This window comes from Fundulus heteroclitus, chromosome 18, assembly GCF_011125445.2.
Source record: "Fundulus heteroclitus isolate FHET01 chromosome 18, MU-UCD_Fhet_4.1, whole genome shotgun sequence".
Taxonomy (NCBI): Eukaryota; Metazoa; Chordata; class Actinopteri; order Cyprinodontiformes; family Fundulidae; genus Fundulus; species Fundulus heteroclitus.
In genome coordinates, this window is record NC_046378.1 from 36,704,821 (window position 1) to 36,718,518 (window position 13,698).

The 13,698-nt window shown below is 42.9% G+C and overlaps 1 protein-coding gene across 4 annotated transcripts in view; it reads right to left on the bottom strand.

The window, feature by feature from the left end:
• Positions 1-13,698, bottom strand: part of LOC105933065 (spectrin beta chain, non-erythrocytic 4) — a 129,324-nt gene that overhangs the window by 4,248 nt on the left and 111,378 nt on the right. For 2 of the 4 annotated variants that reach the window (XM_036149866.1, XM_036149870.1), the window contains 6 exons: positions 13,603-13,687; positions 13,312-13,508; positions 10,815-11,809; positions 10,039-10,099; positions 7,177-7,433; positions 1,149-1,319 (listed from right to left, as the gene is read on the bottom strand). In XM_036149866.1, coding sequence (XP_036005759.1) covers positions 1,149-1,319; positions 7,177-7,433; positions 10,039-10,099; positions 10,815-11,809; positions 13,312-13,508; positions 13,603-13,687 — 1,766 coding nt within the window. Of the gene's footprint in view, positions 1-1,148; positions 1,320-1,616; positions 1,683-7,176; positions 7,434-10,038; positions 10,100-10,814; positions 11,810-13,311; positions 13,509-13,602; positions 13,688-13,698 lie in introns of those variants that run through there. The other 2 variants (XM_036149867.1, XM_036149869.1) reach the window with 2 other exon arrangements.

Here is a 13,698-nt window from a genome sequence, read left to right on the forward strand (position 1 = left end):
CATTTGTAAGAAAGAGCGAAGGGTCCAGGCTTTAATTGTAAAGTATGACGGTGGCATCATCATGTACTGAGGGTGTTTTGCTGGGGATGTGTTACAGAAAATGGATGGATTCACTAGGGAAGACATTAGCCAAGACGTCAAAGGTTGGGTCTTCCAAACCGACAACGAAGACCCAAAGCAAGCTGCTTGGGCCCACGTGACAGATCGTAAGCAGTCCAGGGTGTACCCCGCCCCTCGGCCCCAATGGATAAGTCGGTACAGAAAACGGATGAACTGATACCATTTGGTTATGCTGGTGAAAATTCTCAGTCATCCAGGTCATGGTCATTCCAAAAAAAGGGAAAAAACGAAACAACTAGACTTGTTTTCCGTAGTTGAAGACGTTTCGCTTCCTCTTCAGGAAGCTTTCTCAATTCAAAAAGTCTGGAGTAATGTTTAGTAACAAGCTTTATACCATTGCCAAACAAAGGCCTTGTAATGGCTTAGATAACATGCAAATTCAACAGAAACAGGACCACCCCTTAGTACTTACAACACAGCTATAGGATTAATTCTGGCCAACCATCACCTTAACTCTCACCCTCATTCAGGTGATCAAAACATCGTTCCTTTAAGCCAAGCCAATAACGACCCTGACGACTCCTCGTTACAGAGGAGTGGACCAGTTTCGGTCCAATCTGCTGGCGTAATGGCTTTAACGACCGCCCATTACTAAGGGGTGGACCTGTTTCTGTTGAATTTGCATGATATCTAAGCCATTACAAGGCCTTTGTTTGCCAATTGTATAAAGCTTGTTACTCCACATTACTCCAGACTTTTTGAATTGAGAAAGCTTCCTGGAGAGGAAGCGAAACGTCTTCAACTACGGAAAACAAGTCCAGTTGCTTTTGTTTTTTACCTTTTTTTGGAATACCATTTGGTTAATTACAAAGTGGTTTAGGAAAAACAAAGTCAGTGTTTGTGAACTTACTCACATCTGCGGATCCCTAAGGGTCAGTTTGCATAAGTGAGATGCTGAGACGGAACGGGTATAGGGTGCTGAGCAATCTTAGTAAGGCCTTGGGTTACTAGGATTGCGAGCTACTCGGCAGCACTCTGCAAATAAGCTCCGTCAAAGTAGAACAGAACAGATGAAAACATCTCCTCACTTCAGGGTGAAGACGTTCTTCTTCTTCTTGTAGCCGTTGGTGACATCGCAGTGGCAGTGGGAGAGGTTGAGCAGCGGCTCGTTGTTGTAGGGCGTGGTGTTGTTCTTGGCGTCCTTGTAGAAACCCAGCTCCCCTTTGTTCAGCACGCAGTACAGGTTGACCCAGGACCTGCTGTGGTGTGGGCAGGCAGGGGGGGGGAGGGGAGGGGAGGTGGAGGAGGAGGGAAGGGGGAGGTGAAAAGTGAGGAGCAAGGGGAGGGAGGGGCAGGTAGGAGGGGAGATTGGGAGGAGTCAGGAGGAGCTGCAGAGTCTCGGTTGCAAGGCTGACACCTGACTCACCTGACCAGAGCAGACAGGTAGGTAGGCGGGGTGGAGCAGCCCCAAGAAGGGAGGAGGATACACACTGCTGAACAAACACAAATGAACGGACGCACACAGGGATGACCCGACGGAGGAGGTGGGGATGGAGGGATGGGGGAGGGGAGCCTACGTACAGCCAGTGCGACCCGGTGTGCGACACCTAAGCATGACTTACCTTAGAGGAGAACAGAGGGACAGCCGGAAGCACATTGGGAAAGAGACACAGAGAGGAGAAGAGTTTGGTTAAACGCAATTTTTATTTTTACAACAAAAGCAACGTTTTGTCTGTTAACGTGACCGCATGCATGGAGCATATCAACCACCAGGGGGCGCCTTAGGGCAGTACTGTGCAAAAGTCTCAGGCATGTTGCATATTTGATCTGAAGTCTGATTTTAACTGAAGCAAATAAGCCAAAAAGAAGGAGAAAAAAAAAAAAAACAGATCCATAAATAAAAAAAGATTTATTTGCAGATCTGGTGTCAGTTTTAGAGCCAGCCAGGATAAAATTAAGAAACTAGAAATACAGAATGTCCTGACTCTCAAAACATCATGCTGAGGGCTTTCTTTAGTGCATTTTCTTATTTCTTATAAGTCACAAGTGATTTTCATAGCCCTTCAGGTCCTAATAAACAAGCCTAACAACTTTTGTCTAAAAGGAAACTACTATTTCCCCCAGCTGCTTGCTTGTAAATCAGTAAATTAATGCTATATATTAATAAACAAGTTGCATGATCTTTTGTGCCTTAAACATGTACACAGTACTGCAGGTAAATCAAGTGTTAAGCTTAATATCCTGATAAAAAAAGACCATCAGATTAGTAAATTTAGAGTTAAGAGGACAAAAACAAAACTACGGTGCATGTGAGAGTCTTGATCCAAATATCTACGACATCATGGCGACAATTCATGGAAAACTTGTACGACATAAGTAAGATTCCCTGTTATTTAAGCAGCCCAGTGCTGCTAATTAAATGCGGTTCATTAACTGATCGTCAGCAATGACCTTAGAGGAGCACCTGCTGTCAGCCATGAATCTGAAACACGTTTTAAGGTCGTTTCCAGACAACTTGACATCCATCATGCTACTATTATTGGGCATCCCAGCATATTCACCCCAAGGTCAGACATGTAAGAGAAACTCAGTTGCTTTTTGCAGCTCAGAGAAACTGCAAAAAAAAAAAAAAAAAAAAAAAAAATATATATATAACTGCATCTCAGACTCGACAGGCCTCAATTAGGTTGTTATGGCAGAACAATTAGATAAAGACCTGCTTGTCTGGTAGCTTGAACGCTCATTCTCTCGAAAGAGAACATGGCAGCATGACTTTGGTTTGCAAAGTTGCATCTCAAAAGACCACAAGACTTTTAAAACAACGTCCAATGCACAGAAAGGACCCAAGTAGAGATTATTTGGACATAATGAACAGAACCATGATTGGGAAAAACCCAAACGTGTCTCATCAGCCATGGAGAGGTGATGATTTAGGAATGCTTTGCAGCGGCATGACCCGACAGCTGAACATGCCTTTCAGTTAAGGCAGATGTATCACGGTCTGGGTGAATACTCGATTCTGATTGGCTGCAGGGTGTCTGTTAAATAAGGGGTATAGGACACCTATAAAAAAAAGCTACGGTCATAAAACCTGATTGTTGCAAATTATCGCGCTGGCTCAAACGTTAAATAGTTCTCTCAGCCGCTTCTTGTGATTTAGGAATGCTTTGCAGCGGCATGACCCGGATCGCTCGCCGTCAGTGAGCCGGCAGAGGATCCCTCTGTTTACCAGCACTTCCTAGGATCAAACCTGAGACCATGGGGGTTGACAGCAGAAGCTTGGACCAAAATGGGTCATTAACGGGACAACGATCCCAAAACACAGGAGCAAATCTTCCACAGAACAGCTGGGAAAAAAAAAAGAAACAAGGTGCAGCAATGGCCTAGTCAAAGTTCAGACCTTCACTGTAATGTTTCTGCTGTGTTTTTTTAAACACAGCTTTGCCAACTTTGTTTAATAATAATAATAATAATAATAATAATAGTGGGTGTCCTGAGGCTAAATGTAACTAATTTTAAAACCTAAATAAAAGCAGATATTTTACTATGTCCCTGCCATGAAAAGCCATAAAGCTAAAGAAGGGTGTGCTTCTTTTTCCGTGACCATCAGTGAGCTAAATAGCCACAATAAGTTCAACAGGTCAACTAATTGTAAGAAACTACATGCACCATACTCAGAATCATCGTTTTTTTGTGGGTTTCATCAGAATATTAACATGCGTAAGAAACAGAAAATGATAGTCTGAGGAGTCGCGATGTTAACAGCGACGGGTTGAATCCTGGCGTCTGCCTTCAGGGGGGGGGCGGCTGTTTTAGCGCCGCTCCACCAGGGAGCGGAGCGGAGCTTCACGCCGGATTCAAGCCGTTCACCGTAATGCTTTACCTTACCATGTACATAGCAGGGCATGTACATAGGGTCACATTCATCCACTGCCTGGAGTGGGCGCATGAGAGGGTCTCATCCACCGCTGGGACTGGATGAGCTTTTGGCTGAGAGAGAGGCACCGTCCCTGATGCCTCTCTGGAGGAAGGAAGGGGCGGTCGCCTGTGGATGGTCAGGTGGGGGGTGAATGTGTGGGTTTGTGGGTTTTGTGTGCACGGCCAGCAGGTCGGTCCACTCTCACTGCATTCTTCATCCAGCCAGCTGGTCTGCGAGTGAACCAACCGCCTCGGCTGCGTTTCGCTCAGGAAGCAGATTAAGCATCATGCATGAGGTCCTATCATGCCGTGGCCCGTTCTCCGGGCTCTTGTTAGATCACGTAACTGTTGTCCTCACATTCTGGGTATAATTTAAAGATTTATAAAGACCTTAGGTACCGGTAATAACAATAAAAACTACACAGCACCCTTAACAATTATTACTACCCCTGGTAAGGAGCATCACCACACACTGGGAATAAAAAAATGCAGATTTTCAAAACATCACTGGTGCCAGAATTATTGATCTTCCAAGCAATTTCTTTGAAATTAAGACATTTTTTATTTCTTATTTATTTATTATGTTTATTAATTTCCATCAAATCCACTACTCAAAACGGGAAAGACAGCTGAACATGCCTTTCAGTTAAGGCAGATGTATTGGCTGCACCCTGCAGCCAATCAGAATACTCGATTCTGATTGGCTGCAGGGCGTCTGTTAAATAAGTGGTATAGGACACCTATAAAAAAAGTTACGGTCATATAACCTGATTGTTGCAAATTATCGCGCTGGCTCAAACGTTAGCTGCTAACGGCAGGGCGGCCGACGCTGGTTATATTGGCAACGCATACCTAGAACCAGAACCAAACATGGAGAAGCAGCATTTAGTTCCTATGCTCCGCTTATCTGGAACAAACTTCCAGAAAACTGTAAAAGTGCGGAAAGCCTGAGTTCTTTTAAATCAAGATTAAAAACACATTTGTTTAAAATTGCCTTTGACTGTTCTAGTTAAACAGTTTTACTGTTTTTAATGTTCTTTTTTGTTACTACATTCTATCCCTACTTGCTTTTATTCTATTTTCTATCTACATTTTATTATTTTGCCATATCTTAATCATGTAAAGCACTTTGTATTGTCTTGTACTGAATTGTGCTATATAAATAAATTTGCCTTGCCTTGCCTTGCGTCACACCGAGAGATATTAAATAGTTCTCTCAGCCAATTCTTGTGAAAAACGTATGATTCCGGCGGAGAAAAAAAACGTTAAATTATTAATAATTGATTTAATATTATTTTATAATCATGGTATAAGCGGGATAATGCCCTTCAAATGTCCATTATCAGAAATTAAGGGATGACGAAGAGGTGAAGTCCATTAATTTCTGATAATGGACACATCAAAGGGCATTATCCCTTACAGATCTGAATTCAAATAGCTGAGAACCATCATAGATGACAAGCTGATCTTCCAGCTCACAGGTGTCAAACTCAAGGCCCGCGGGCCGAATCTGGCCCGTCGTGGTAAACTATCCGGCCCTTGTGTCATAAAGTAGAGGCCTATATTCTTTTAAAGTATATAAAGTTGCTAAAACTGTGCCTCCTATAGTGAATGTTTATTTTGTTAGCTGTGTAGTAACAGCATCCTGCCACTAGATGTCAGTTTTCCCCACAACACATTAAAACAACCCAGAAATGTCCAAAAGGAGAAAAAGTGATGCAGAATGATAAGTTTAAAGTGTAACTCACCCCAATATCGACTTGTTTTGCAGATAAACTGTATAAACTGGGCCTAAGGGTGCTACTTTTATGTTACTGTGCATTTTTTATACTTCTATGTGAACTGGAATGAAATTATGAAATGAAAAGTATCGTCTGTACACGTGCAACCGGCCCTTTGAATGACTTCATGACGCCAAAGTGGCCCCATATAGAAATGAGTTTGACACCCCTGTTCCAGCTCAATGCTGACTATGCATAAAAAACGGCAAATATTCCCTCCTGATCTCCATAAACATGGATTGGAGAAAAAAAGCTATTCAGATTTCCAATGACCAATCAGGTCCCTCTGCAGCTCTGCAGCCCTTCAGACTATAAATGCTATAAAAGCTCATTTACTCCCTCGGCTGTGATCATTTTGGATAAGGAATACTTTAAAAAGATGCTGTTGTTGTTTTTTAACTATGCAACAAATTTAATGAATTCGCGTCTTGAGTTTACGAAGCTGTTACTGTTAACTGTAGTGTTTGTTTCGTTTCATTGCCAGATGTTAAAGATTAATCTCCATCTCAAAAGGCGATGGACAGTAACGTTTTGCTATCGCATGCCAGGATAGGATTCTTAAACTTTCTCACATGTCGACAGTCGCTCTGATGACATAAAGTCTATAACACTTAGAAATGTTGCAGACAAGAAACTCACGATGCCGTCACGCACAGAGAGGAGGGTGGTAAAAAAATAAATAAAAAAAAACGCCTTTTCTGTCCTACCATCACAAACGAAAACATGTGAAGTTTGATCAAATGAGACCAAGATTCAGCTGTTCTGCAACAGACACTAAAACAACGGATGAATTTTCTGAAAATCAAGTCCTGCCCACTGGTGGGCACGGTGGAGGGTCTGTGATGCTGTGGGCCTGGTTATCTTTACGAGATTTCTCCACATTTAAAATGTTTTCACATATTTACCAGGGGTAAAGTAAGTGCAGAGGGTGCTGTAACTGCATGTTAATGACTCTTCAACAAACCGCTTTGACTAATGTCAAGAGAAACACTAAAACTGCTGACTCAGAAACTGGCCGAGCTGAATTTGGCTGGTTTGATGGACTGAGCAGCTCTACGGCTGACCTTTGACCTGGTCGCAGCTTGTAAGGACCACATGTGGGCGGAGTCAGTGTCCGTCATGCATCTTCCCAGCACATCAGATGCGGTTGCAGTCGTAACTCCTGCATGCTTAATTTGCGCCCCCGTTGCCATTGATCAGTCAGCAAACACAACGGGGATCAGTGCCAGAAGGTCTCAAAGAATCTCGCTGGATTTCAGCCGGTTGGTTAAAAATAAGATCAATTTATGGACGGAACCTTTAGGAACTCTCAGAGATCGTCTGATTTAGTCGTCAGAATTGGATCCTCATGACACCAGGGTGCACATCCTACGCCTACAACACCTCCATCGTTCACTCGCTGACCCTGAAGACCCACCTGTTGGTGCTTTTCTTCATGCTCTCGATGTCCAGCTTGCGGAAAAGGAAGCCCTCGTGGTGTGCCGTGTGGGTTGGTGGTTGGGGCGTCGCCTGGCTGCTCTGGGCCGGAGCAGATCTGGACCTGCGCGTTGTCTCCCCCGGCTCTTTGGGACGTGGCCTTCGTCTCGGTTTGGGTCTGTCCCTGGCTCTGGGCCGGTCGAGGCGGGAAGACTTGTCTGGTAGACCGTTGGGCAGGCGGGGCACCTCACCACGAGCCTGAGGGAAAGGAGGACGGGCCGCTTGTTGAATTTGGTAGATTTAGGAAAATATCGAGCACCGCACTGCAAAAACTGAGCTAAAAATAAGTAAAATGTTCTTAAAATTTGTGTATTTTTCCTTGATTTGAGCAGGTAAACAAGATGATCTGCCAATAGAATAGGATTTTTGCACTTAAAATAGGAACAATTCACCTCCATCATCTTATTTCAAGTGCAGTATATCTAATTATCTTATTTTAGGGATCAAAATACTCATTCCAATGGCAGATAATCTTATTTACCTGCTCAAATCTATGACAAAAATACTAATTTTAAGAACATTTTACTTATTTTTTATCCGTTTTTGCAGTGTGAGCTAATTTCTTGACGACCAAAGGTGTTTGCACACAGCCAGACGTTCTCTAAACTCTTCAACTGGCCTTGATCTGTAGCTTTTGATGCTGTCTGATGGGTTTTTCTTTGGATGGACATTATGTTTCATGCTGTTAAACAGAAAAAAAACTTTGCAAACACCAAGCTCTAATCCCATTTCCAAGTGGACCGTCTCCGGTCTAAGTATTAAAAAAGGGAAGCGACTGAAGTAGTTTGTAAAAGCGATAAGCCAGCAGTTGTTGTCCGAGACGCACCGATTACAATTTTGTGGCCAATTTCCATTCAATGATTTTGTAAATTTATAAATAAAGTAAAATCCTGCAGGTTATGAGACAGAGAAACTAAATGAAACCCAACTAAAACAGTATTACACCATAGCTGATGCACTACTTTGCATTCTGGATTAACAGCCTTTTTCTTTTTCTTGCAGATCTAAAAAAAAAATCTAGAAATACACCGTATTATAAGTTATTAAAAAATGTTCAACAAGTTCCAGTCAAAGATGTAATAATAATAATAAGAGAAAATTGCAGTGACTTAATGATAGTATTTAAACCGTTAAATCGCTCATTTATAACACCTATAAAGGAGCCTTTAATCCAATCATTAATCCACCATAGGAATGCAAAATGATTAAACAGCTGACATTATAAACTGTCTAGCATGTTATTTTAATGATCAACATGTTTAGTGGCAGTTAGCATTCATAGCTGTAAAGACAGTGGCTTGCAAAAGTATTCACACCCCTTGAACTTTTCCACATGTTACAGCCACAAACAAATATATTTTATTGGAATTTTAATTGAAAGTGGTTTACGATTGCAAAGTAAACGGAAAATTATACATGATTATTTTTTTACGATTAAAAAACTGAAAAGGGGCATTATGCAAAAGTATTAATCCCCCTTTTCAGAATTGCTTTCTGAAGTTGCCCGATGAATGCTAATAACTAGAATATATATATATATATATATATATATATATATATATATATATATATATATATATATATATATATATATATATATATATATATATATATTTGTGGTTTTAATGTGACAATATGTTGATAAGTTCAAGGGGTATGACTATTTTTGGCAAGCCACTGTATGCTCGTCAGAGGCATTTATACCCGAACCTGGGCTGCGCCGTTTTAACGAATGGGAAAATTACAGCTGCAGTACCCACGTTTCAACCCATCCATAGAGGGCAGCAATACAATGTGTTCAAGCCAAATATTGCAGAACTAAACAATTTTACACAAGAAATGTCAAGGTTTGTACAGTAAGATGCTGGCAGTACCCTTAAGGCCCAATCTATTCATTCTGTGTGCTGAAAGGCTGATCTGGGGTTTAGTTACAGTTTAAAAGCCCGGTGGAGCGCTGCCAACATATGCACAGTCATTTATTTTTAACAATTCACTCACAATATTACAAATGATATCTCAGCATTGTCCATGACTGATCCAATTGGACTCTTCAAGAGGATAAAACACAGCAACTTTGCCTTTATATATTCAGCTTGCACTGCAAAAACGGAACTAAAAATAAGTAATATTTTCTTAAAATGAGTGTATCTGTCCTGGATTTGAGCAGGTAAATAAGATGATCTGCCAATGGAATAAGACTATTGCACTTAAAACAGGAACAACTCATCTCCATCATCTTATTTCAAGTGCAGGATGTCTAATTGTCTTATTTTAGGGGTCAAAATACTCATTCCATTAGCAGATAATATTATTTACCTGCATAAATCTAGGACAAAAAGACAAATTCTAAGAACATTTTATTTATTTTTAGATCTGTTTTTTGCAGCGTGCTGTTACTTGATAAAGCTTCCTACACCCTCGGTGCTTCCTAAACGTCTACTGGACGCTGATAATACCTGAGGTTCTTTCTTATTCACTCAACCAACGTATAGTTTGTATCCTCCTATTAGGAAAGAGCATAAATCTGCAGAGTTTTAGTTTTCAAATTGCTGAAGTTGAACTGACGAGTTCTCGGTGCATCTCCAGCTGTCGATCCCTTTCATGCCAGCGTCTGTCTGAGCGGTGCTGGCTTGGCTACAACGCCTTTTCATTGCTGTTTGCAGAAACCTAAAAGTGTCTCCAACAGTCGGGAAGATGTCCGGTGCCTTTTTTTTAATGTTTCCAGACACCTCTAGCTTTTAATATCCCTAAAATGTTTGAGGCACATTTGAACTCGTTTGGACCTAAAAAAAAAACACCACACCTGTGCCGCTTCTCTTTCTTGAAGCTGCTCCACAATCTCTGCCATGGTGGTTCTCCTCTCTCTGTGGAGGGAAAACAACAGTTACGATAAAGAAAAAAATGGGCTTTTGCTTCGCGAAAGGCTCCCAAACCGCGCTGTCTAACTCCAACACTGCAAAAACGGATTTAAAAATAAGTAAAATGTTCTGAAAGTTAGAGTATTTATCCTTAATTTGAGTAGGTAAATAAGATTATCTGCCAATGGAATAAGTATTTTGACCCCTAAAATAAGATAATTAGCATACCTAGAACCAGAACCAAACATGGAGAAGCAGCATTTAGTTCCTATGCTCCAATTATCTGGAACAAACTTCCAGAAAACTGTAAAGATGTGGAAAACCTTAGTTCCTTTAAATCAAGATTAAAAACACATTTGTTTAAAATTGCCTTCAACTGTCCTAGTTAACTGAATCACCACTTTTTTGTTCTATTTTCTATCTACATTTTATTCCTACTTGCTTTTATTCTGTTTTATTTTGCTATATTTTAATCATGTAAAGCACTTTGCATTGTCTTTGTACTGAATTGTGCTATATAAATAAATTTGCCTTGCCTTGCCTAGACATCCTGCACTTGAAATAAGATGATGGAGATGAATTGTTCCTATTTTAAGTGCAAAAATCTTATTCCATTGGCAGATCAACTGATTAACCTGCTCAAATCAAGGACAAATACACTCATTTTAAGAACATTTTACTTATTTCTAGTTTGGTTTTTGTAGTGAAAGACGTGTCTCACCCTCCTGTGGAGCGTCGGTCTGAGAGCTCCTTCGCCATGTCGTCGCTGGACTCCTGTCTCTCCACCCGGTGCCGGTCCCGCTCTCTCCGCCGGCCCTCCTGGCCCTCCTGTTCGCTGGACGTCTGCCTCTCCAGGGTCCGCCTGTCCCGCCGCTCCGCGTGTTCCCTCCACACCTCCTGGGGCAGCTCGTCCCTGCGCGCCTGGATCAGCTGCTCGCTGGAGAGCTGCCGCTGATACGCCTGCACCTGAGGCTCCGCGTGGCCCAGGGGGTCCGTCCTGGACCCTCGGGGGCCCCTGGTGGGCTCGCTGTGCAGACGCTCTCGGACCGGCTCCTGGAGCACCACCTCGGCCATCACCGCCACCTCCGCTCTCTCTGTCGCCATCTCGCCCGCCCTCTCCCGCTCTCGCCCCCTCTCTCTGACTCGCTCCAGGCGACTGGCGACCAGCAGCGGCGTCACGGCGTCGTCCAGGTGTTTGATTTTGGGCTGCCGCAGGTACGGCGAGGACTTCGCCTCCTGCTCCCTGCCGGCCTGCGCCGGGTGCAGGTAGCTCATCGCTTTCGGCGCCTGGTCCTTGGCGGGGCTGCCGCTTTCTCGCATCTGATTGGCCGACACCAGCATGGCCGCCGTGGCGACAGATGCGATGGACGAGGCGGCCGGCTGGCCCAGTCCGGCCGCGAAGCCCACCACCGCGCCGTGCCGCGCCTCCAGGGTGTGCCGGTAAGAGGAGCCGTTGGTGGCGGGGGCGTAGGCGGCCACCGTCGAGCTCAGTCGGCGGGCCGCGGCCGACGGGGACGGCGTCGGGGTGGCGGGCGAGGGAGACGGAGGGGAGCTGGCTTCGTTCTGCTCGTAGATCGTCTGTCTCATGACGGGGGAGACCGGCAGGCGAGGAAGGGTCGTTGGAGCGGCTGAAGCGTCCTGCGGGTCCAGGAAGACTTTACGGCCCAGCAGGGGTGTTGGGGGTAGTTTGCTTTGCTCTGCTTTCAGCTTTTCCACCTGCAAAAGAAAAAAAAAACACACACATTTTAGAACTAAACTGGATCTAAAAAAAGCTTCAAACTAGATAATGTTCAGTAATCTGGTTGCATAGGTTTTCACACCCTGACAGTAATATTTTACATGCGAATATGTTTATTTTGCTCACGGGAGTTTTGAAATAAATGTGACGCCATACAACAGTTTCAACCTTCAACCAGATATGGCACAGTCTGACTCAGCAGTTATTAGCCCACACACTGCAAAAACGGAACTAAAAATACGTACAATTTTCTTAAAATTAGTGCATTTGTCCTTGATTTGAGCAGGTAAATAAAATTATCTGCCAATGGAATAAGATTTTTGCACTTAAAATAGGAACAACTCACCTCCATCATCTTATTTCAAGTCCAGTACATCTAATTATCTTATTTTAGGGGTCAAAATACTCATTCCATTGGCAGATAATATTATTTACCTGCTCATATCTAGGACAAAAACACATTTTAAGAACATTTTACTTATTTTTAGATTTATTTTTCCAGTGCATATTGGACACTAGCATTATATACAGCTGTCAAATCTGGCTAGACCACATTGTAGCAGCCTGATGATGCCACCATCATGTTTCAACTCAATTCAATAAAATTTTATCTATATAGCGCAAATTCATGAAACATGGCATTTTAAGGCACTTTCCAAATTCCATCAGATCCTCCAGGTTGGTCAGAAAGTTTCCTCCTTAAGGAAACCCAGCAGGTTGCATCAAGTCTCTCCAAGCAGCATTCACTCCTCCTGAAAGAGCGTAGAGCTTCACTGTAGGGGTGGTACTGTTTTGGTGATGGATGCCGACGGAACCATCGCACTGGGGCTTAAAAATAAAATCCACTATTTTTTTTAACCAAATCCGATTAAGGCGAGGCAAGGTAAATTTAGCACCTTTCAGACAATGCAAAGTGCTTTGCATTGTCTCTGTACAGAATAAAAGCAAGTTGGAATAAAATGTAGAAAAAATTTAACTATTAAATAAAACATGGGAAAAGTATGTCATAAATTTTATTTGTGTTATTAACGGTGATTATAAAATGCTGTTTAAAATTTTTTTTTTATTATCCCAGGGGTTGTTTTTAGCTCTCTGCTCTGAAATGTAAAGTGCATTCTAAATAAAATCTATTATTATTATTATTATTATTATTATTATTATTAACCAGTACTTGTTGCCACTCTGCCATGGTATGTATATTATGCTGTGAATGTTTTGCAACCTTCTCCTGACTGATACCTTTACAAATGAGATCCTTTTTGGACGTTTGTAACCTCTCTGCAAATGAAGAAATGTGAGGAGAATCCTACTAGAACAGCTGAACTTTGTTTCTGCTTTATCAGATTCCCCATAAGTGGTGATATAAGGCTGCATGGGATATTATTTTTAACCGGGTCCACTGTCGCCCCCTACTGGACATTTTCTGCGCTGTGTGCCTCAGCCGTTGTTCGGCGGCTTTAGTACGCTGGCTCAACGTTACCGTAGTGAGACGGCGCAGGGAGCTGAATCTCTCCTCCCAGGTGGCGGCTGCTTTCCGGAAGGCTTCGTGCCGACGTATGAGCTGCTCCACCTCGTCCACGCTCGCTCCCAGCTCCTTGCTGCTGATCAGAGGCTCCTGAGCGGTCAGCCAGGCCTCCGCCACCATCGCCTCCTGGGCAAACTGATGAACCTCCAACACTGGTGGCAGAATAGTAGAAACAGGACAAATATTAAAGAACCCAAAATGCGATAACGTCTCCATTTTCCACGCTAAGCACGGCCGTGTACCCACGTTGTTGCAGGACCTCCCAGTGCTTGTCCCACTTCTCAGAAAGCTCACACTGCTTGGCAATCACCTTTTCCAGCTTCTCTTTGATCTAAAATTCAA